Source organism: Amborella trichopoda, chromosome 13, assembly GCF_054954075.1.
Source record: "Amborella trichopoda isolate Santa Cruz 75 chromosome 13, AtrichopodaSantaCruz75HAP2 v2.0, whole genome shotgun sequence".
In the NCBI taxonomy this organism is placed as follows: domain Eukaryota; kingdom Viridiplantae; phylum Streptophyta; class Magnoliopsida; order Amborellales; family Amborellaceae; genus Amborella; species Amborella trichopoda.
In genome coordinates this window covers 42242640-42266294 of record NC_142348.1, presented here as the reverse complement: position 1 = coordinate 42266294, position 23655 = coordinate 42242640, and the positions used below count along the sequence as shown (strand labels likewise).

The window sequence follows — 23655 nt, the reverse complement described above, 5'->3', positions numbered from 1 at the left end:
CCATAGTTTGTGGCCCAAGTCCCACTCTTTTGGGGCCGGCCCGGACTGGCCGGCCCGGTTTGATCTGCCCATTGCCTACCCTAGCAATTCCTATTGTCGAAAGGTTACTTACGTAATTTTTGAAAGCTGCTCGAACTTTAACCAACCCTGTCGACCTTTGTGCTCCCTGTGGCCCTTTTCAATGTCCCATTCCCCCCAGTTTAAATCCTTATTAAATGAACAAACTTCTTGTTTAACTTTAAGTACATGTTAAACAAATACAAATGGGTATGATTTCTTGCAAAACTCTGATAAAAGCTTTTTCAGGAGACTCCGAACAGGCAGAGAGGCACAGTTACAGCAGGCGCTGTAAATTCCTCACATTCTCCTGAAACTCAGCTTTATGAATTTCATCTCTCTCTCTGTCTCTGTCTCTCTTGTGACAAAAACCACCATTTCCTTTATTTTATAACATTTATCTGAAGTTTTATCAGAGACCCGTATTTCCCTTTTCTTGGTCTTCACTGCCATGCTTCTCTGTTAGATTCGGAGAAGCTTGATAAAAGCCATGGAAAAGAAGAAGAAGAAGGACACCCCCAAATCAAACCCACAACCAGGAACTACTGATTCTGGGGTTAGTTAGAATATAGGCTTATTTTTCTTTCCATTTGCACCATTTTCTTTTTCCAACCCTAAATATACTCCTCTACTTTTGCTCTGCAAATACATTAATGATGAAGTCACTGCATCTTTTTTCTGGTTTATTGTTTATGTTATTTTTTTCGATTTTACTTGCAAGCTCTTGGTGGTAAACCATACCATTCTGTACTTCTTTAAGCACGAATGTTTGAATGTGGACAAAACGTCTCAAAAATTTCAATGGTGTCTTTTCATTCTATTATGGAAAGATTCTTTTTTTTTTTTTCTTCGTGTTTTGTTTGGGTAGAGTCAAATCTGGGAAAATGGTTGGCCTTGTGAAAGGTAAAATCCATTGGCTATGTTCTTTCCTGTGATATTTATGTTAATGTGATCAGTTTCTTTGTTCTCTGCACTGGGCTCTGTATCTGCTACTGTTTCTGCAAAATTGGTTAATTTTTTTCTAATGGGTCTTTGAAGTCGAAATTCTGAAAGATGAATGACAATGGTTGACAAAACATATTGAAGATGATCAACTCCAATGATTTCCATGGACTAGGTTCTCTTATTGGATGCTTATATTCTTGCATGTTTGTTAATTTTATGTTAAATGCCTAGAACTAGGTTTCCTTGAACTGGGCCCTGCTCACTGATACTTGTTTCTGCAAATTTGGTTACTTTTTGTAAGTGTCTTGAGTTGCATTACTGGGTTTTGAATGTAACTATCTCTGATGAATAACAATGGCGGATTAAACAGATTAAAGATGATCAAACCCAAACAGTTGGGGCAAGCATGATTAAGAGGACTTCAAGAACAGGGAGCCCTTCAAATGATAATTTGAATGCTCTTAACCAGAACCAGTTCCCTCCCGTTTTACAGTGGCCTTATACACCTCAACCAACAATAGAGCACTCTACCATTGTTAAGCATTCACCTCTCACTCAAAACCCCTTGCCCTATCTTAACCATAGGAAGCCATTAAATCTTAACCAAGCTCAACAAGCATCTGGGTTTTGGCCACCACGCCCTGAGTTCCCCTCTGGTCCAGGGGCTTATTTCCCTTCTGCCCCTCCTCCCACCATTACCGAGTCTAATTGGCAAGCTCCTACTGTTCTTGGAGCTTCTTCTGGGAACGAACATGCTGCTCCTGCATACTGTTACCACGGGGGGTATTCGTATCCCATGGGCTTTCCAGGTAAAATACTCTCTCCCTATCTCTCCTCCCTCTCAAAAAACCAAGAAAAAAAAAGGTAATGAGAGTTTAGTGGTTGTTAGGAGGTTTCTTTGTCTAAGACTCATTGGTAACGGTTATTGGTTACAGGTCCATGGGACCCTTCTACTTGGTGGGGGCAACCACAAACACAGTCCCCTTATGTGTACCCTCCTCCTCCTCACCCACCCCCTTATGTGTACCTTCCTCCTCCTCACCCCATGACTGAAGGTTCGGCCGTGGTGCAACCTTACCAGAGGGGTGTTATAAGACCTCCTGCTGGACTCTCTCAGAAGCATCAGAGACTATGGGAAGCACAAGTGGGCCTCTCTCTCTCTCTCTCTGAATTATTGCATGGGTTTGAAATATGCAAGTTCTGACATTGACTATTCAATTCAGTCTCTCTCTCTCTCTCAATTATTGAATGGATTTGAAATATGCAAGTTCTGACATTGACTATACAATACAGTCAGCCGAGAATGTTCATCTCTGGACTGCTCTGCGCCGTCTTGAAACAGAGATTGCTTCATACCGTGTCAAGATTACAAAGCTTGAATCCATGCTTCAATCTCTGAAACCACAACAGGATGCTGGAATAGAGGGGTCGACCTTGCAAACTACAAGGAAAGGGAGAACCAAGAGATCAACAGCTCCAATGGCTAATACACTAAATTCTCCTGAGAATATTCAACCTAGACCTCGTGGAAGAAGGCCTAAAGGTCCAGCTGAAGCAAAGGAACAATTGAACCCTGAGAAAGAGATTTCCCATAAGGCTGATGATAGAGAACAGGCCTTCAGTCCAATAGCTCAGCAAGAATCCGAACAAAAAATCCCAATGATTCTAACAAATGGTGGTGGATTTGAGTTAAATGGAAGTAATAAGCCAATACCATCTTTGGATTTCCAAAATATGGTTTCATACCAGAACCAGGTTAATCAAGAAACAGTTGGGAACCAAATTAGCGCATTCGTCACAAAACCCACCTCTGAAATGCCAGGAAAGAGAAATACAGATGAACAAAAGTCCCTATTTTTTATGCCTGGTCAAGTTGTAAAGGGTGCTGAATCTTCTGATCATGCTTCTATGTCTTTTAGAGGAGTTGGTAATGGAGTTCATGGATGGCCCCAAGCCATGATGCAATCTGAAAATTGTGCTAGAAATATTATGGATATGAGATCCCACCTCTTCTATGATCACGGCAATGCCTTGAGGCAAGGAAACAAGGTTCTCTCTGGTTGGAGCTGTGTAGGTGAAGAAGATCAAGATGACGCTGAGCAATCACGGAAGGAAGATGGTGATGATGAAGAGATGGAAGATGATTCGAGCTCAGCTGTGGATGAAATGAGCAAGCCAAAGGTGGAAGGCTCTCTAGGGCTGGATTCAAGGGCTCAGATTGCCAAAGGCTTGACTCAATTGAATAGGTGGTAGGTAACTCAGTTGGGTCTAACCACTGACATAGGAAATTGGTGCCTCAATAGAGATAATTCTCTTTCTTCTTTTTGTTGCCTATGGACTCAGGTTCAGAGAGAGAGAGAGAGAGAGAGAGAGTGGCAAGAGATTTTGCAGGGTACAAAGGCAACAGGTTATGTAGGTTGACGACTGATGAGAAATTGTAGGTTTTGGATGTTTTAGTAGCTCACCTTTTGTAGATCTACCCATCCTTCATCGGTTTCCAATTCTCTTTCCTGGTTTTGCAGATGCTGAAAAGAGATTACTTGTACTCTTGTTTACTGCATGAATTAAATCAAAATCATTTTTGGGCTTCTCTTTTTCTCGATGGGGATCCAGGAGCTATGAGAGCCAAAACTTCTTAATGTCGTCATAGTTTTCATGCCATTTTACGTCATGTGGAGCGATTATGATCATTTGATTCAAACCAAACGCAAGTTGGAGTTTTACTGTACAATTGCACTAATTCACAGTTTAATGTAGCTAAAACCTTACATTACTTGTTAATTGGGTATGGAATGGCAATTTTAGTTTGGAATTGAACCTTTGTGCGCCAAATCCTGATGGGTGAGCATGGGCTGAAGCCAACTCACTCCTGAGATGTGTTCTTGGCTATTATTAATTCATATTTGGCTATTGCTTGAAGCATAAGAAATTGTGTGCAGTCAGGGGGTGAAATAATGCACGGAATGAATGATGTCAACTTTTTTAAATAGGATCAAGCAATAATGTAAGAAAATACACCATAGCAAGAAAATACACCATAGCAGGTTCAATACTAATGTGATTCAAGCTTTCGAAAAGATCTGATCCTATACCAGGAGCCAACTACTTGACAGTTGTCTGCACGGAACTGGTTTTGACAATTTGTTCCTCATAATTCCTCAGGATCTATGGGCAGTAAACAAATGCATACTCCATTTTTCTTCAGCCCTTATTTCTTTGGTACTAAACTATCAGCCTTGCCATGGCAAATGAAATCATTTTCTTTGTCTATGAATTTAAAAGAGGTCAAAGTTGTTGTTTCTAACCTCCTCAAGGCTTTTGAAACTTTGGAATAGCTTTCTCAATCTTGCTTGTTGAGGGCAATTTGATGGAGTCCTAGGGTTGGAGTCTGTGGACAAGTCTCTATTAGCAAAAACACAAAAACATGCACAAAAGCATAGGGATTATATACATTTTATGAATCTGGTCGATTTTGTGTGGATTTTCCTCTTCCTTTTTAAGGGAGTGGGTATCCCCTATGAGGTGCAAGAGTTTGATGCTCGCAATCGTAGATCGGCCTCATAATTATCAGAACAAGGAGTACAGTTTCACAACACAACCCGAGTGTTCTTGAATCGCCAACTAGGCTTTTCCTTTACTAGGGTTTTTGGAGAGAGTACCTAGGAGAGAGAGAGAGATGTCAAGGTCCAAAGAGAAGTGGTCTTTGTTAAGAAGCACTTCCACTTTTTCTCTCTTGGGAGGAGAGTTATTCTCTCTCTCGATCCTTTTTTTTTATACAAATATTTAATATGAAAATTCATCATCATTATTCATAACAAGATGTGGAAAAGTTTTATGTTGATTGTCCTACCTATCACAACCCTCCTCTTTTATTTGGGTTTTGTTACTTGTTTGACTAGGTTAGGACCAACCATGGTACAATTACAATAATTAATGGGTGCGGTTGGCATACGGATGCATCCATAGGCGTAGAGATAAGGTGCACCTTCAAATTTTATCATGGTATATAATTTTGATGTAAAATGTTCTAACGATTATCTCAAAATATGTTTTTATATCTAATTATAAAATTTTAAATTAAAAACATAGCTAAAATCAAGTAGATCTATAAACATATGAAAATCTTGAAAATGGACGGTGTAGATAATATGTTATAAAATACATTATTTCTGAGACTTAAAATCTTTTTATTTTTCATGGTCATACATCTCGATGTTGATATGATCAATCAAAGGGCTTTTCAATATTAAAACTACCTTTTCCGATGAATTTTTGAGGTACATCCGCAGCTATAGAGGTACTGCAACCTTATAAATTCCTTTTCCATATTTAATATGGGAATTCTTTCTAAAAAGTGAGTAATTTTTTCATATTTTGAATAATATTCTATCTCACCAATTCCCTAAAAGATTTTGTACTCCGTCGAGAGTATAAGGAGTAACTTTAGAACCCCAAATTGGGGATGTTAACTCTTCAACCAATGGACTAACCTCAATATAAAAAGCTTCCAAATTGCACTCTTTATTCACTAAAAAAAACAATGCCTCAATGCTACCATCCAATTTTTGGAGGAGAGTTGGTAAACTTAAAATTCAAAATTTTTTATTTTGAAAAATAATCGGACATCATTCTACAATGACAAGTTTGAGGCAAATTAAAACCACTTTTCGCACCAGAGAAAACGTCTCATCACATTCTTCAAACTCAATTGGGTGAACCCTTTTGCACCAATCGGGTCTTTTATTTATCTATAGTTTCATCAGCCTTATAGACCCTCAAAACTCACTCAAATTGGACCAAACTTGGTTCTAAATTATAGAAGAGGTCGCGGTTGAAGAATAAAGCAAATTTGACATATGATTTGGAAGTCATGATCCAAACAAGATCATTCACAAAAATTTCATTTTGATCCCATATAGCACGAGTTTGGTACATAATGCGTGCGAGCTTGGCACACACGCTCTGTAGTTTGGTACATACGCATGCGTGTTTGGAACACTCATAGAGCCTGTTTAAACCCAGATTTTCCAGTAAGCTTCTTTGGGCACTTCTTATGGAAATTTTGGATGCATGTAACCTGAACTCGCACCCCGAAAAACCGTCTGAAATGCTCCGAAACACCTGTTTTTATTACACAGGCCCTCCACATTGTGCGTGCTACCAAAGGTCGCACACATGTTTGGCTTGGTGGTAATAGGATTGATGGCTCAGATTGACCCGCCACTTGGCGAAGGCCGTTACGACCTTGTTTTCCTACAAATAGGTCCTTTTCATACTATTTTAGGGTCTGGAACCCGACCATTTAGCCATAACCCTAGAGTCCACTCTTTCTACCCCTCAAACCCTGTACTCAACCAGACTCTAGCGTTAGGTTTCCCAGACATCCTTGCAACTCCAGGGACCATAATACAGCCCACTCTAACCCTAAACACCCAGAAAGCTCCATAGCATAGAGTGTGAACTAATGTGTCTAAGGCCAAGTTACCCATGGTCCACCCTACCCTCAAAGGCTTCCCTCCATCACCGAATTGGTCTTAGCATTGAGCGTCTTTAGCTCAGCCCTCCAATCAATGACAGGAACGGTCCACCGCATAACAACCTACTTCTGGCTTACTCTGACTCAGGCCACAACTCCAAATACAGGCTCGCGGTACTGGCTTGCCAAGTAGGCCCACATCACCATTTCTTCTGATTTTTTTTTTATTTTTATCGAGTTTGTTTTCCTATTCTACTTCCAAATCCTTTTACAAAATCCCACCTGTTTTCCTAAACTTTTTCTAAATTTTCTTTTTTCAAATTTTGATGATTTTCAGCCATCGCAGCTAGTGGAATACCGAAAGAAGGTCGCAAGGCTGAGACCTTTCATGATCCATAATTTGACATAACCCTAAATCTGATCGGCAAGGTTTAGATGAGGAATCGGCAAAGAACGTTACGTATAAACACTAGTGTCCAAGAAATGTGCAATTACAACATCAACATCTCATTAGGGACATATGACCAAAATACATGAATGAACAATCCCTATCCAAATCATCACTAGCAGTATGTGACTTTGATGGCATATACTTATGTTCCTAAATTGGCCCATCTGAGTTAAGAGACAAAGAAAGTCAATTTAGAGCCTTCCTCTAGTTTCCTGAATCCCTCTCCTTCTCCCACAAACCCTAACTCACCCTTACTTCTCCCAAGATGCTTGTTTACCTTGAATAACCAGATTCAGCCCAAGCCCTAGGTTTTCGATATGTTCAATCAATTCAATCCTGTGGATTAACCCTTAAACTTGTCAAACAAAATTTTTAGATTAACCTAAAAGATTCGAGAAAAAAATCAAAGTTCTTTCTAGAGAATATTTACATAAGGCCTCAGTCTGATACGACACCAACTCTGAGTGCTAGGTATGTAAGATCCTATTGATAAGGCTTCTCTATTCTCTTTTACTTTATTTGTTTGCTCTTTATTTTACTTTTGTTTGATTTTTAATCATCTTAGATGAATTTTTATTCAACTTTTATAAGGAAATTACAAAAAAAAAAAAAAAAAAAACAACTTTATTAGGATTTTTGGTGAGATCTAACTAGTTAAGCAACCAATTTAGAAAGAGTCTTTGCAATCTTAATCCTTTTGAATTGTATCATGACTACATGCAGTTTTCTGAAATTACTTTACTCGAGAAGAGATATGGTGACTTATGATCTCACTGAAGGTATGACCCTTCATAGAGCAGAATGATATAATAAGATTCATGTAGCTAACCCTAAATAATAAGAAAAAAATGATGATAATATTATCTGATGTTAATATTTTGATTACTAAGGTTTTCTTGTAGGAAAAAAATGCACTTATTCTATTGACCAAGCTCAAGCTTCAAAAGAAATTATCTCGAACATTGTGACACACCCAAGCTATATGATATCACTTCGGATGGTTATAGTAATTGTGACCTCCACGTGTCAAAAGTAAATGATATCGTTGTATACAATCGCTTTCTTGAATTGCAAAGAAATTTCATATTATCCTTCCCATATAACCAAATTCATAGTAAGCGAGAATGAGCAAGGGTCGTGGTGGTAGCACGCTACCCCACACCCTAATCTCCACATTGTGGTTTCTAGTCCCACCACTAACACTACCGTACTAATACTTTCAAAAAGCTACCTCCTAATCTACTTGAAAAAAACAAATAGGGGCTTGTCTTCCCCACTGTATTACCAAAAAAAAAAAAATCATGATAAGCATACAAGACAATAAAAAAAGCAAAGGTAAAGGAAAGGAAAACCAAAAGACCCATGAATTTCATTTTTCCCCCTGAGTTTAGAAGAGCCTCCAAATTTAGAAGGTCTTGAAAGGCTTGTAAGTCCTCAAAGAGGTGGCAAGGCCTTGAAAGGAGCCCACGGCCGCGGCAACACTGACCAAGAGGCAAATCAAGTTGAGTATCTGCAGCCAGCACCACTCGGTAGACGCGCGCTGGACCTTCTTTCGGTGGATGTACATCTCTACAGGGAAGTAAACTGTAAGGGGCCAAAAGGCAATGGACCCAATCAACCCCACCAAGTCGTTGAAGAAGGGGAAGATCATGGCGATGAGGGTGAGGACCACCACATACAACGTTCTTGATGTGATCCTGAAAAAGTTGAATGAGTAGGAGCATAATCCCAAGGTTGAAATTGTCCATTCATTGCTGATGAAAGGGTTAGAAGGCCATCGCCTCGAGCACACCCTCTCCATGACTGCATATAGGGGCTGGGCAAACACCTGTGCTCATTATACACACAAATATTGGAATCAGGCCAATTTTCTCGGTTTTTATCATTCTAATTTTGATATAAATTTCAAAGATAGAGAGTATCCTAGTCCTAAGTTAGGTCAAAGGTATTCGGTAGGAAATCACAGCTCAGGGACGCAACTCGGCCAATGGTCGAAGCCTAAGTAGCCGAGTAACTCGGTCCAAGTTCGGAGTTACTCGGCCCGAGTTAGGCAGGGTCCGGCCAGACCAAAAGTGTTAAAAATACAAAAATATTCCCAAAAAATATTAAAAATATGTTTAAAGTAAAATTGAATAAAAGATATCTAAATGAGGTTAAAAAACTAGTGAAAACTTACTTGAAATGATCCAAAGAGATGAACAGCAACACAGACATTGGCAAAATCTATCAACCAAAAGGGTTCATAATACCCGAACCCAGTGAGCATATTTCCTGGTGCCTTGCTGCCAAATGCTGCATAGCCCAAGCAACCGCAAAGCAAGTAGAAGACAGTAGTGATGATGGTTGATATTGTAGTTGCCTTCTTCATCACTTTGTTCTCAGCAGGAGGAGGGCCTTTCAATGTATCCTTCATCAAACAATAAAATAATCTTAGAACCAACTGACTTTCCCAAGTTTTCAACTCAGTCTAAGACTCAATTTTTCACAATTTGATAGAGTAAATATAATAATAAAGGGAAACGTTTATATAGAGCCTAGGCTCTAAACAATCAAATTAGAACCTACCTCAAAACGTTCATTAGATAATGTTGTTTTGATTCCAAAATATCATCAAATTGATTATCTCGACATCAAGATGCATGGACATGAGAAAAACATGGATTTCAAGTTTTTGAAAATAGTGTATTTTGTAACGTACATTTGGACCGTCAATTTTCAATATTTTCAAGTTTTTATAGATCTCTCTATGTACACTATTTTTGAAGCTTTAAACTTTATAAATAACAATAAAAATATATTTTAAGGCTATCAAAAAGATTTCCAATTTTGAAACTATATTTCTTGATCCTATTTGAATGCAGGCTCTAATTTGATTGTTTAGAGCTAGGCTCTATACAAACCGCACCCTTTAGTTGTTTTATTTGTAATATTTTCGAACTGTTTTTATTTAGCTATCTTTATAAACTCCTGTATTAAAAAAGTTGCACGTTTCCGTCTAAGAATAACGGCATAACTACATCCGGCACAGGCAACATTTGTAGAGAGAAAGAGAGCTCCATTTCTAGAGAGAGAAGTATATATTATTTTGAGAGAGAGAGAGAGAGAGTTCCATTTCTAGAGAGAGAAACCTCCATTTCTAAAAAGAGAGCGCTCCATTTGTAGAGAAGAGAGAAAAAGTATATACTATTTTTGAGAGAGACCTGGATTTCTAAGAGCACAGCAGTAAATGCGGAGGCAAATGCAATATTTCCGAGAGCTTGGCAAACCCTCCAAAACTTCTCTCCCGCAGTGATATCTATCCCAACTCTTACCCCTGTAAGACACGTTGTTTTCGAAGCTCCTTCACCTGCAAATCCTCAACCTCTCAGTTTCCTCTCTCTCTTACCAATTATAACAAAACTCTCACTTTCTCCTTCTCTTTCTTATTATAGGGCAAGCTTTCTATGCTTTCCTTACGGCATAAATTTTATATACTTCCCCTCATCTAACCATTTATTTTGAATGAAGGGTTCCAATCACACTGTCACGTCTCTACACTACTTTTTTTTTAAAAATTTTTTTTAAAATTATTTTGACACTAAATTTTGAATGTATTCCAGTGTTTTAAAAAACGGCGGGTTCGACTCGGGAACCGGCACAGCTCGTGCCGGTTCCAGCACAAAACCGAGAACCGCCCGGTTCTAGAGTAGAACCGCCGGTTCTATCTGGTTAAGCCCGGTTCACACACGTAATGCATGACATGAACGTGCGAGCGTGCCCCACGCACACTCACACATGCACACGTGTGTCCGAGCGCCCGGTTCACACACGTAATGCATGACATGAACGTGCGAGCGTGCCCCACGCACACTCACACATACACACGTGTGTCCGAGCGCACGTGCAAGCGTGCCCCACACGTGCACACGTGTATCTGAGCGCACGTGCGAGCATGCCCCACGCACACTCACGCGTGCACACGTGTATCCGAACACACCATGCACGCTCACGCGTGCACACGTGTATCTGAGCGCACGTGCGAGCATGCCCCACACACACTCACGCGTGCACACGTGTATCCGAGCACACCATGCACGCTCACGCGTGAGGTTACCCTAATATTTTTGCACACATATTATAGCATATATTACATAGGTATTTATATACCAAAGTTGAATACCCATCTTTCGATGTGGGATAATTCTCAAACATCATTAAATGAAAATGAAATGTAAATATAGTCTATTAATCAGCAATTTATAATCACATGTAGTTAGATGGTTTGGTGGTTATGATTTTTGTTTTTTTACTCGATGTCCCAAGATCGAATCCCTTTGATGGATGTGTTGCATTCGAATCCCCTTGGGCATGCGTTGCATTTTTGTTGTATATATAGTGATTGGTATACATATAAATATTTTTGTTGTGTATATAGTGGTTGGTATAAATATAAATATTTTTGTAAATAATATAAAAGACATAAAAAAATGAAAAATAAAAAAATTAATTTTTTATATAACAGTTAATTTTTGTTGTATATAGTGGTATAATTATTTTTGTAAATAATATGAAAGGTATAAAAAAATAAAAATAAAAATTTTATTCTATTTGAAATCTCTATCTTTCTATTAACAATCTCTTTTACTAAATTTATTATAGAAACCTAAAAAAATAAATTTTTGAAAAATTGAAGTGTTATTTCCAAAATTTGTACGCATTTTATTAATTTTTACATCGATAACCAAATCTTTTATTTTATTTATGAATTTTTACATTATAAATCATGTAATATACTATTTTTCTTACAGTTATCAATAATACATTTTAAATTAGATAATATTATAAAATATTTTTAATTTGTTATTATTTGTCTAATAAAATAATTATAAAATGTGTACTAATAATTATAATTTTAGTATATAATATTATAATTAGTGAGGTTGTAATAATTTTGGATTATAGTTAGTTAGGCTGTAATAGTTTGGGTTTTTTTAGCGGATTAGGGTTTTTCGCCAAAACAAGATTTTAATGGCCATTCTTTCATTGATTAGTCTACTCTTTATAATAGTCCATGTATAATTATATATTTTATCCATGATAATTCTATGATTTTTTTTTTATGTGATGCAAATTTAATAGTTAAAATAAGTTTATACAGGGAAAGAGCATCTCAATATTCACAAATTGATAAAAAAAAATGAAAGTTAATAATGTAGTACCCTCATTTTTTATTGGATTCCTAAAAAAAAATGAATTTTAATAATTTTTTCGGATTTTTTTGAAGCTTTAATCCGACCGATTCAGCAGATTCCCGATCCGGATCGTCGATTCGGTGATCCGGATAGGTTTTTTAGGTGCCCGATTCAGGTCACCGATCCGCTTTTTAAACCATTGGTTCAATCCTATGTTAAACTCCACTAGCAAAAAATATAAAAAAATCTTCCAATAAAATAAAACGTTCAAAATACCCTTGAAATTTTTAAAAAGTATTTTGATAATTATATTTTATGGAAAAATTATTTTTAATATTTTTTCTAGATGCGCCCTAATGAGAAGATGACACGTACCAAATTTCATATTCATACAATTTGTATAAAAAAAAAACTAAAAATAAAATACTTTGAAACGTCGGATCTAAGATCAAACGATGCATGACTCTCTTGATCAAAATTAAACAGCTGGATGGTAAGGGAAGCATAGATCTTCTATGCTGTATGAGAAATATACAAACCTTTCCTATAATAATAAGCCTCTCACCCTCTTAGGGTGGCCATGTGGTAAGTGACCCGACCCGGACAGATCTTGAGACTAGGGCCTGGCCACAAAAACTGATCAGTTCTAAAAACTGGGGCCTGGCCACAAAAACTGATCAGTTCTAAAAACTGGGGCTTGGCCACAAAAGCTGCTCAAGAAAGGATATGTGAGACTAAGTCCCAGTTCACTGGGTCTTTGAGTTTTCATCCTTTTTGCTTTGTTTTCCTTTAATTTTACCCAGCCCCGCCGACCGGGCTCGGGACGACACTCAGGAGAGGGGAGTAGGGCTCTCCCTCGAAGAAAAGATACCTGCAATTTTGGCAATGGAAAGCCCAACACCAATAGAGGAGTAACAGAAGGACATGATAGCTGCAACAATAGAGAGGCCCCAAAGCTTGTGAAAATTGGGGATTTGAGAGAGCACAATCTGAATACATCCATAGATGACCAGGTACTTGTTCGTCGAAGCGACGCATTCAGCTGCATGCCCATTCTTATGGAAGCAATTCAATCTCTCCACCGCCCTGATCAAAATTTACAGAGAGAGAGAGCGCACATATTTTGATCTCATTCCTGCTACTCTTAACAATATATTCTCATAATTGAATCTAAAACTTAGTTGCAGAAAGCTTACGCCATGCTCAGCGATGCAGTTACTGCGTAACCTAAACAGTTTCCGACGAGAAAGACATACTGTGTGGACGCACATATTTTGGTTTTGAGCCCGCCTGCACAATAGAGAGAGAGAGAGAGAGAGAGAGAGAGAGAGAGAGAGATCATAGGTTGGAGCTTTATTGAATGCAAAGCCAGAAGTGGTGTTGTAATTGCAATACCTAAATGGGCACTCACGGCAGCTTTGTAATTGTAGTTTCTCTTGCCATTAACAGGATCTGGATATCTATAACAATCCGCCAGAAAAAACGAGGTGTATAAAATGATGAGAGAGAAAATCAGGAGCACGAAAACCCCAAAAATCCACCCCAACTGAGCTATTGCCCATGAGAGAGAAAGCACCCCTGATCCTATCACAGCAGTAACGATATGTGCACTCGCTGTTAGCAATGTCCCTGCAATCCGAACCAGAAAGAAAAAAGAAAAAAAATTAGAGAGAGAGAGAGAAGAGCATGAAAGATAGGTATTTTCTAGTGAGAAAGAATGTTTTGATGGTTACCTGTTCTCTTGACTCGCCCATCGTCGTCTGTTTGGTCAAAGGGCGTTCCGGCATCGAGGCACTGGACTCCTTCCTCTTTCTGCATTTTTTCCTCTCTCTAAAAGAAGCGAAAAAGTAAGCAACTTTTCATCGTCTTACGAAGGGATTGTATACGAAATAGAAACCCTTCCTTTTGTTTACTTTTTGGTACAGGTCACAATTACTCGTATTCACAATCACTCATAATACAACAACAAAAAATCAAATTTGGTAGCTTGACTATGTCGGCAAGTTTGAGAAGGTTTCTTTTCAATTTTGAGTTTCGTCAACAAAGTAAATTGCAGGCATCCAATTTCACATCCCAATTGTTAAAATTAGTTCTTTACGTAATAGTTATTTTTTCTTTAAATTCTTTGAGCACTTTTTTTTAGTAAAAGTTATTCTGTTTCATTTTTAAGCCACCCATTAATAGTGCATTAACGGTCATTTTTTAATCAAAACGATTTTTTTAAAGGAAGAGGGATATAGAGAATGGAGAAAGAAGGCTTAGATGTTGATATGGGCAGAGCCCAATCTAGGTCATTGAATTCAAAACTTGCAATATGCTACAAGGGAATATATTCCAATGCTTAGAAAAGAGGTTCACTAACCCATTAGAAAATGCAAAAAAATCTCAGAGCCCCCATCCCTCCATCTATCCATAAGCTTTGCATCAACATTCTATTCTCCATAAATATTTCTATCTCTACTCTATTAGTTTTCATCATTGGGAGTCCAAAGCCTGGACCCAAACATTATTCGGGTCTGGGTCCGGGTCCAGCAGAATTTAAAATGCATCCGACCCGTACCCATAAACCATTGGAGATAAAATACTTCATTTCAAACCCTATTCATTTGGGTGCATTAAGAATCGTATACAATAAGAACTCGTAGCCATTTTTAGCCATTAAATGACAAATCAGATGGCTTGACCCAACGGGTACAGGTATGGGTTCAATGTTTGGACCCAACTGGTCGGATCCGGGTCCAAAACTTGGACCCGAATACTATTCGGGTTTGGATCGAACTCGACACGAACCGTTTCCAACCCTAATGTTATCGTTGTTTCCACTATGTTTCTTGACAGCAGATCATATTCCACCCATGTTTTAGGTCAATCAGCAATGCCCTCACTTTATATATTATTAGTGATAATTTGGAATTGCGTTTGGACTTATGGTTAGCTCCTTGTGGTGTAGTTGAGATGGAGTTACATCTCAAGTTAAAAAATCTTAAAAATTGATGGTCTAGATAATACATTATAAAATGTACTATTCTCACTATTTGAAATCTAGTTTTTTCATGTCAATATTTCTTGACGTGGAGATGATCAAATCAAGGGTTTTCCAACATTAAAACAACATTTTCTGGTGAATTTTTTGAAGTATTGCCTTAATTTGATTGTTTAGGACCTTATCCTTATATAAAACTTTTTCCTAAAAAAATACCTCAGTGAAAATATTTTTATTTGAGTAACTTTATTGGAATATTTTGGGTCTTTGTTTGGAATTTGATGGATCTTTATCGAAAAGTTGATATACGAAAGTTATATTATATGGAATAAATATAAATTCTTCATCATAGCCTTTTATTCAGTCAAAGTGTTTAAAATCCTGTTTAAAAAAATTTAACGAAAATTTGAGTAGGTTTTAAATCATTTTCAAATAATCAAATTGAGATGACATATTTCAAGGTATTTCTTATGTAACGACAATTACTTTTTAAATTCTAGGATGTAAATAAGGTTTTAAAAATTTTAACATTAAAAAATACTAAAATGATAGAATTTTGATACCGTATAAATGATTCATCTTATCCTATTAATATTGAAGATAATATCGACTTTTGATTTTCTCATGCCTTTTTCTTTTAGTTTTATCCACTAATAAAGAAATCCCATAAACATTTTCTCATCCTAAAAATAATCAATCTTTTCTGAATGACGTTCTACACGATCCAACTCCATAAATAAATGAGGAAATTCATCACATTAAGTAAAGGGGTGCGGTTTGTATAGAGCCTAGGCTCTGAACAATCAAATTAGACCCAATCTTTAAATAGTGTCGAGAAAGTTGGTTTTACTATTGAAAATCTTTGTGATAGCCTTAAAATATAATTTTATATTTATTTATAAAGTTCAAAGCTTAAAAAATAGGGTAGATCAACATATCTATGAAAACTTGAAAATCTTGAAAATTGACGGTCTAAAAATGCATTACAAAATACACTATTTCAAAAAATTGGAATCCATTTTTTTCTCATGTCCATACATCTTGATGTCGAGATGATCAATTTGAAGATATTTGGGCATTAAAACAACCTCTTCTAGTAAACTTTTTTAGGTAGGCTCAAATTTGATTGTTTAAAGCCTCGGCTCTATATGAACTTTTCCCTTAGGAAAGTGGTCACTCTCAAGTCTAACTCGCAAGGCCATGGATCCAACTTGATTTAACGTTTTTTATGTCATAAAAGAAAAATGAAGGGATTTGATTTAGTTGTGCTTGTTAATAGCAATTTTTTAAGTTTATATACGGATGCAACCTTACTTGTCGAAAGTAGCAGTAATTAATACCTTCTATTTAATTTGAATGGTGGAAATTTGTAATTGTATTAAAAAACGTCCTATTTTTTTTATAATGTTTTAAAAGATGTGTCAAAACTACATCATTCAACTAAAATAGATAAGGTAGAACACCACAATTTTCCTTCCACAAGTAAGATTGCATCTTTGTACAAACCGCACCCTTTTAAAAATGGAATGGTAAACAAAGAGACCATTTATCTTTGATATAAGGAGGTTACGATTACTTATAATCATCAGATGTGAAATCTGATAGCTTAAGTGTGTCACAAAGTTTGAGAAAATTTCTTTTGAAATTTGAGCGAGGTAAATGGAATAAATGCAGTCATCTAATTTCACATCTAATAAATAAGATTAATTGTGACCACCTTGTATAAAAAATCAATGGTTTTATTATATATTTTTCTTTTACAATCAACTATGTTATGAAAGTTGAAAACATATGATTATTGTCCATCCTTAAACCATAACAGGAGTCTTAAATAGCAATCATGGCCTTTTTAAATAAAAAATAAAAAATTGAAAGTTAACGAGCTTTCATTGAGAAAATAAAAAGAATAAAAATAATATATCAAAGAACGGTAAAAGAAAAGGGTAAGCCTCTATACTTCCCCTAATTTATAATAGTTATATATTTTCCCTTATCTAACCATCAGATTTGAAAGAACATATGTGATGGATTCAATGCAACTATACTTTTTTATTTTTAATATTTTTTCTACAAAATATTTTGACATCAACTTTTGAGTATCACTCCTCTCTTAAAATCACACATGTAAAAACTATATAAAAAATATTCCCTATAAAATAAAAGGACTAAAATACCTTTGACAGTTTCAGGGGTATTCTTGGTCATTTTATTTTATTGGAAATATTTTTAGATTTTTTTGAGGTGCACCTAATTGAGATGATGCCACGTATCAAATTTTACATTCATATAAGTTTTAGAGATGATGCCACATATCAAATTTTACATTCATATAAGTTTTAGAGATGATGCCACGTATCAAATTTTACATTCATATAAGTTTTAGAATAAAAACTAAAAATAAAATACTCTAAGGTGTTGAATCTAGATCACACGGTCAATAGCTTATTTGATCTAAATTGGACAGCTAGATGGGACGAATATAGAACTTCTATACGTCAGGGGAAGTATCCTTTCTTACAAAAAAAAATGAAAAAAAAAGAAGGCATCAAGGTGCAAATGCCGTCACGGCCATTGACAGTCTATTGTTGATTGCCTTTGAAAGAAAAGCCAAATCTGGTTATTTGCTTAGTTGACAAGCAAGTAATTTCCCAATTAGTTAGACTAATTTTTTATTTTTTATTTTGTAATCTTTTATCTAGCAATTTGGTCATTGAGCCTTGACAAAATGATTTTTTTTTAGTTGCAAATAAAGAATGTCAATAGCATTGAGAACCATGCAAGAAAATTGAGTTTTCTTGGGTCAAGAAGGACAACTAAGTAAGACCTCTACCATAGCTGCCATTGTTAATTGGATATGGTTAAGGGTTGCTATCCCTCTGAAAAATTTTCACCTGAACAAATAAAATAATGAGGTTTTTGCCCATTTATTTTTGCTCTTGAGTCTTGACTTGGTGGCTAGGCCTTAGGGCACAAGTGCACCAACCCCTGAGCACAACAGTATTATCTATCCAAAAGGATCGCTTCTAAAATTTTGGATTTGATTAGGTCAAAAGCTTTGGAAATTGTTTTACACCTCAGTTACATGTCAACAATTATTGCTTTTTGCTAATACTAATCCCTAACTAAGTCACGGGAGACTTTATAAAAGTTGAAATGCAAGTTCCGTATTAGTTAAGGGAATTTGGTAAAAAAACATCATCTCAATTAGTGCTGAAAATGGATCAGATTAGGGGTGGCAATGGACCCGGACCCGATACGGGTCTGGGTGTGTCAGGTCCCGGTATGGGTCCAAGAATTGGACCGACGGGTAGGGTCCGGGTCCCATAATTTCTTTGGATCCAGGTCTGGGTCTGGACGGACGCGATCTACTGCCACCCCTAAAAATGGTAGTGGCACGGCACATATTATGATGTTGGTTCGTAGCCCCATTTCTTTTCATACTAAACTAGAAGAATGCGAGTCGCTAGCTCCATTACGGTTTTAGAAATTGGTTCACAATAGCCATGCGAAAGTTGTCAAGCTGACTTAGAATCGTAGGAGTTGGTTTGAATTAAGAAAGTATAGCTTTTAGGGAGAATTCCTAAAAAAAACGAGGGGTATCGAGATCCTAGAGTCCATGTTGTTTCTACATAAAATTGGCTAAGTTGGACATCAAACCGTACTGATTTATTGACCGGATCGGGGTTAGGACCTTAGTTAGTCCGAGCCCACTTGTTCAAAACAGGAGAGGAGCGAAGCATTCAGTCTCCTTTTCCAGGAAGGACAGTTTGCACTTTGGTTATAACAAGCATTGAAACGTAATCCTCCATCATCATCGTCCATCTTGAGAAAGTTTGGTGGATTCCCAACATATGTATTGCATACTATACACATCTTGTATTTTAAGGGTAGGGGGTGGCAACGGTCTGGGCCTAGATTGGGCAGCCACTGGCCCTAGCCTTGAAAGGGCCGAAGGATAGGGGTGGTCTTGGCCGGGCTGCTGCTAGCCCTAGTCCAACCCAACACTGACAGGGCCAAAGATACCCTTGCTCAGTCCCAGTTCTAGTCCTATTAGGGCTAAACCAAATACAATAAAAATAAACAAAAAAATCAATAAAAAAAAAAGGGGTCGGGCGGGCTTTATTTCGGACCCAACGCCACCCTTTCCTTTGGTCATGGTGACCCAGCCCTAGCCCTACCAGCGTTTGGCCAAATACAATAAAAGTAAAAAAAGAAGAAAGAAAAATAGGTCGAGCGGATTTTATTGTGGACCAAGCCTAGGCCCGGCACCGCCCGTTCCTTGGGTCATAGTGAACCAGCCCTTGGGCCAGCCATTGCCAATCTTGGTTGAGGGGGAGGTTCCATTCTATTCACACATGTGGGTTGTTAAACCTGTGCGAAAAATCAACCATAAGATAGTGACGCTTGCTTGCATAGGCACGAAGAAAAAGGCTTATTTTTCAAAGGTTTGACATGCTTACAATCCTTCAGGTCAAAGTAAAATCACAGACATTTAAACACATACCTCATTCTGATGCATATTAAAACAGTATATGGCTGCATGCTTCTCAAACCGTTCATATATCCAACATAGCCTTTCTATTCCAACGTTAGTTTAACAATTTGCGATTTGTATATGGAAAATTGTTTCATGAGGGCCGCACCGCATTTATACGAGGACCCGGCTTCTATGCCGCCAACCCCACATATGTAGAAATGCGGGCCTATTAATAAATCTATTTTTAAGATGGATTTTAAGACTTAATTTTTAAGGACATGTAATATCTAACATGGAGATCATGAATATGAATAAATAAATAAATTTTAAAAACTAAAAATAATAGTTTTAGTAAAGAAACTATTTGGACCGTTTGTTTTCATTGGTTTTAGATTGAATACCTACTTGAGAAATGCGGTCCAGCCCGCATGAAATAATTTTCTTGTCTACAATATGCAATCAAAGTATAAAGCATCCATCTTAAAGATGGATGCAAATAGGTGATCCATTTAAAAGTAAGTGTAATTAACGGTCTTTTTCTTAATATAAATTATTTTTGGTATTCAATTTTTTTTTTTTTTTTTTCATATTCATGATCTTTATGTTAAAAATTATATATTTTTTAAAAATTATGATTAAATTATATTTAAAAAATATATTCATTCCCAAGCCAACATTTCTACTGAAGAGTCAAACAGTATGATTACAAGACGTAGAAAAACATGGTGTCGTCTTTTTTTGTTATCACCACATTCCACAACAACCCACCATTAAGTCCAACTCAAAAAGACGTGTTTTTGACAGAGATTGTCAAAAGAGGAATGGCTGCAAATCTCTCTCTCAAACAGAAACTTTCATATAGGAAACACTATCTTTATCATTGGGTCATATTCAATGATCTCATTTCACACACTATCTCTATTTTCTGAATCACATTCAATGATCTCATTTGTTGGCAAATTGGATCATCCAATGTTGACTATTTACTTGGAGGAACTTTCTCGGCATGTGCTCCAAATGAATGCATCAGGTAAATTTATCCTAGCTTAAAAAAACGGCAGTAACAAGAAAAGTTACGGCTGTTTTGAACAAAAGAACAAGATAATAGCATAATGATGGTCTTAATAGTGATGTCTGTATCTATACTTTCAAGAAAATATACTTTTTCTCCCTCTGTCCATTACGAAGGAAACAACCAGATAAATGCTCTCTATTATGATGGAAACAACAAGATAAAAGCATAATAATGGTTTTGTTAGTGCCGTTTGTATTTATACCTTCAAGAAAATTTACTCTTTTCTCTTAGGGTGGCAGCGGACTTAGGACCCAATGACGCGACCCGACTCGAGTCCGGATATGGGTTCAAAAATTAATCCCAGCGATTTGGGTCTAGGTCCATGTAAACCCAGACCCATACCCAAACCCGACGGGAATAATGTTAATATTTAATATATAATAATATTAAAAAAATATTTAAATAAATATAACTATATATTTTTAGCTATAATATTTAAATAAAATTACGGTTTGTATAGAGCCGAGGCTCTAAACAATCAAATTAAAGCACACCTTCAAATGGTATTGAGAAATATCATTTCAATACTAGAAATCTTTGTGATAGCCTTAAAATATACTTTCATCTTTAATTATAAAATGTAAAGCTTAAAACATAGTGTAAATCGAGCAAATCTATAAAAACTTAAAAATCTTAAAAATTGACGGTCCAAAAATACGTTACAAAATACATTATTTTCAAAACTTGAAATCCATTTTTTTCTCATGTGCGTGCATCTTGATGTCGAGATGATCAATTTGAGGATATTTGGGCATCAAAACAACCTTTTCTAATGTAATTTTTGAAATAGGCTCTAATTTGATTGTTTAGAGCCTTGGCTCTATATAAACTTTTCCCTTTTAGTTATACTGTTTAAATAATACATGTATATATTTACTCTAACAATGAGAAATAACACTATGAGACCCTCCCACACATATGCAAGTAGAACCCTAAAGGAGCACCATTAAATTTTGAAAAAGATATTTAGAAAAGTTATGACATGGGTATAGAACTTGGGTGAATGGGTTTTATAGAGATATGTGTCGAAATTTAAGTTTGGGGTTCTATTCGCATGGATGTGAGAGGGTCTCACATATAATAATGATCTTTATGAAACCCTCCCACACCCATATGTGTAGGACCTTAAAGGATCACTATTAAATTTAGCACTGATCTCTAAAAAAATTATCATATGAGTGTGGGACTTGACTTTTTTAGATATATATATCAAATTTAATAGTGATCATTTGGGATCCTATATCAATGAGTATGGGAGGGTCTCATAAGATCTTTACTTTTATATATATATATAGCCGTTGTCATTTCTCTCTCCCATCCTTATGTGTGCCTACAAATCTAGATGAATTATTGACCTCTAAAAAACAACATCACAAAACCCCAATCAAACCTTGACTTTCCCCCTATTTCTCTAAATTGTTACTTTTTTTGAAATAAGGAAGCGCAAGAACCCTTTATAACTCCATTTAAATCTGCTATACGGTACTTATCCTAATCTTATTTCAAATTTCTGAGGTCATACTTCGCCAAAAAAATTCATGAGCCACATTAGCCCCTACATCTTCTTCTTGCTAGAGCTATAACACCCAAGCAAGGGAGTATGCATGGGGAGGGTATGCTTTAGTTTTAAAACATTATATATGTCTTAATATTTAAATTTATTTTATGACTTCTAAAATTAATTATCAATAATAGTGTGTATATTTATCTGGCCATCAATGCATACAAAGAGTGGGAGCATTCTTTCCATTTACTCCCTCAAGTAAATACTGCCGTAGGAGTAATTTTGGTGAGTGATTTCATGCAATAATTACTATTAAACAATCATAAAAAACCATATTAGGACCATTTGTTTGATCCAAATTTTTAAATATACACTCTTTTTATCCAAATGAACAATCATAAAAAAATAAAAATAAAAAAATTGAATATTTTTTTAGCCAATTAATACAAGGCATCATTTTAGTTAGATGCTTAGATCTAAGTCAAGACCAATCTTTTTCCTTTGCAATTTTTTTAAGATAGCTTTTATTATCATTAGATTAAAGTTTAAAATAAAATTAAAAAAAAATCATTTTGAATTCTCAAATGCTTAAATCTTGAAATTCACCAAATGAATGGTCTAGATTTATTGTTGAAAGAAACGCATTTTGACCATATATAAAGTACAAATTAAATTCTATTTTTTTGAAATTCATTATTGGTATGCAAAAAGTGTGCGTGTAAACTTTTTGTGATCATACAATATCACAAATATAGTTTCCTAAAAGTGTTGTTTCAACATTGCTCATTATATAATAACATGGTGACATGATATCATTCGCCATATAAATTATTGCCTCGCTTTCCGTCATTAAGAAAAACCATGCCAGTTTGGTTGAGATGTTAGGCCCTTTTCTTCTCTTGTATGACGTCTTTTTATTAGGAAAATAGTTTGACCCTATCAAAATAAGTAAAACCTCCCTTTATAACTCATAAAAAATTGCAATTCAATGGTTGAAAATCCTTTAAATCGATCATCACAGCTTGAAAATTATGTGCAAAGAAATTAGTATTTCAAATTCTAAAAAGAAAAAAATTTATATAAGGATGCTACCTTATAATGTCGAACTACGGATGCCCCTCAATAATCAATAGGAAAAGGTAGTTTTAATGTTGAAAAACCCTTTGATTGATCATCCGGACATCGAGATGTATGACTATGAAAAATAAAAACATTTTAAGTCTCAGAGATAGTGCATTTTACAACATATTATCTACACCGTCCCTTTTCAAGATTTTCATATGTTTATAGATCTACTTGATTTTAACCATTTTTGAAACTTAAAATTTTATAATTAGATATAAAAATAGATTTGAAGATAATCCTAAGAACATTTTACATTAAAATTATATAACATGATCAAATTTGTCTGTTCACCTTACCTGTGCAGCTACGGATGCATCGCCAAATCATTTAGACCATTTATTTTTCTTTAAAACAAGTATTTACATATCTAAAAGATCTGTATTATTTTTTG

The 23655-nt window shown here is 35.9% G+C and overlaps 2 protein-coding genes across 6 annotated transcripts; one reads left to right on the top strand and one right to left on the bottom strand.

The window, feature by feature from the left end:
• The first annotated feature begins 167 nt into the window (after positions 1 to 167).
• Positions 168 to 3590, top strand: LOC18442471 (uncharacterized). 2 transcript variants are annotated; one of them, XM_020672382.2, is made up of 4 exons: positions 168 to 613; positions 1373 to 1811; positions 1938 to 2146; positions 2296 to 3590. In XM_020672382.2, the coding sequence occupies exons 1-4, from the start codon at positions 548 to 550 to the stop codon at positions 3253 to 3255; spliced, it is 1674 nt and encodes a 557-aa protein (XP_020528041.1). In that variant the 5' UTR covers positions 168 to 547; the 3' UTR covers positions 3256 to 3590. The 2 variants fall into 2 exon arrangements, with proteins under 2 accessions (XP_020528041.1, XP_020528042.1); XM_020672383.2 differs by lacking the exon at positions 168 to 613 and adding an exon at positions 1027 to 1174.
• A 4398-nt stretch (positions 3591 to 7988) lies between these two features.
• On the bottom strand, positions 7989 to 14175 carry LOC18442470 (amino acid permease 6). 4 transcript variants are annotated; one of them, XM_006852686.4, is made up of 7 exons: positions 13834 to 14175; positions 13496 to 13729; positions 13297 to 13390; positions 12972 to 13186; positions 10130 to 10275; positions 9106 to 9336; positions 7989 to 8757 (listed from the first exon to the last, which is right to left on the bottom strand). In XM_006852686.4, the coding sequence occupies exons 1-7, from the start codon at positions 13916 to 13918 to the stop codon at positions 8335 to 8337; spliced, it is 1428 nt and encodes a 475-aa protein (XP_006852748.1). In that variant the 5' UTR covers positions 13919 to 14175; the 3' UTR covers positions 7989 to 8334. The 4 variants fall into 4 exon arrangements, with proteins under 4 accessions (XP_006852748.1, XP_088711509.1, XP_088711508.1 ...); XM_088855383.1 differs by lacking the exon at positions 10130 to 10275 and having other exon boundaries at positions 13834 to 14075; XM_088855382.1 differs by having other exon boundaries at positions 13297 to 13729; positions 13834 to 14073.
• Between the last annotated feature and the right edge of the window lie 9480 nt (positions 14176 to 23655).

Coding starts and splice junctions, on each gene's coding strand:
- LOC18442470 (XM_088855382.1), bottom strand. CDS start 13,918: ATGCAGAAAGAGGAAGGAGTCCAGTGCCTCGATGCCGGAACGCCCTTT. Junction 13,730..13,833: donor TGGGCGAGTCAAGAGAACAG/GTAACCATCAAA, acceptor TTCGGATTGCAG/GGACATTGCTAACAGCGAGT. Junction 13,187..13,296: donor ACTGCATCGCTGAGCATGGC/GTAAGCTTTCTG, acceptor AATTTTGATCAG/GGCGGTGGAGAGATTGAATT.
- LOC18442471 (XM_020672382.2), top strand. CDS start 548: ATGGAAAAGAAGAAGAAGAAGGACACCCCCAAATCAAACCCACAACCA. Junction 1,812..1,937: donor GTATCCCATGGGCTTTCCAG/GTAAAATACTCT, acceptor TATTGGTTACAG/GTCCATGGGACCCTTCTACT. Junction 2,147..2,295: donor AGAGACTATGGGAAGCACAA/GTGGGCCTCTCT, acceptor TATACAATACAG/TCAGCCGAGAATGTTCATCT.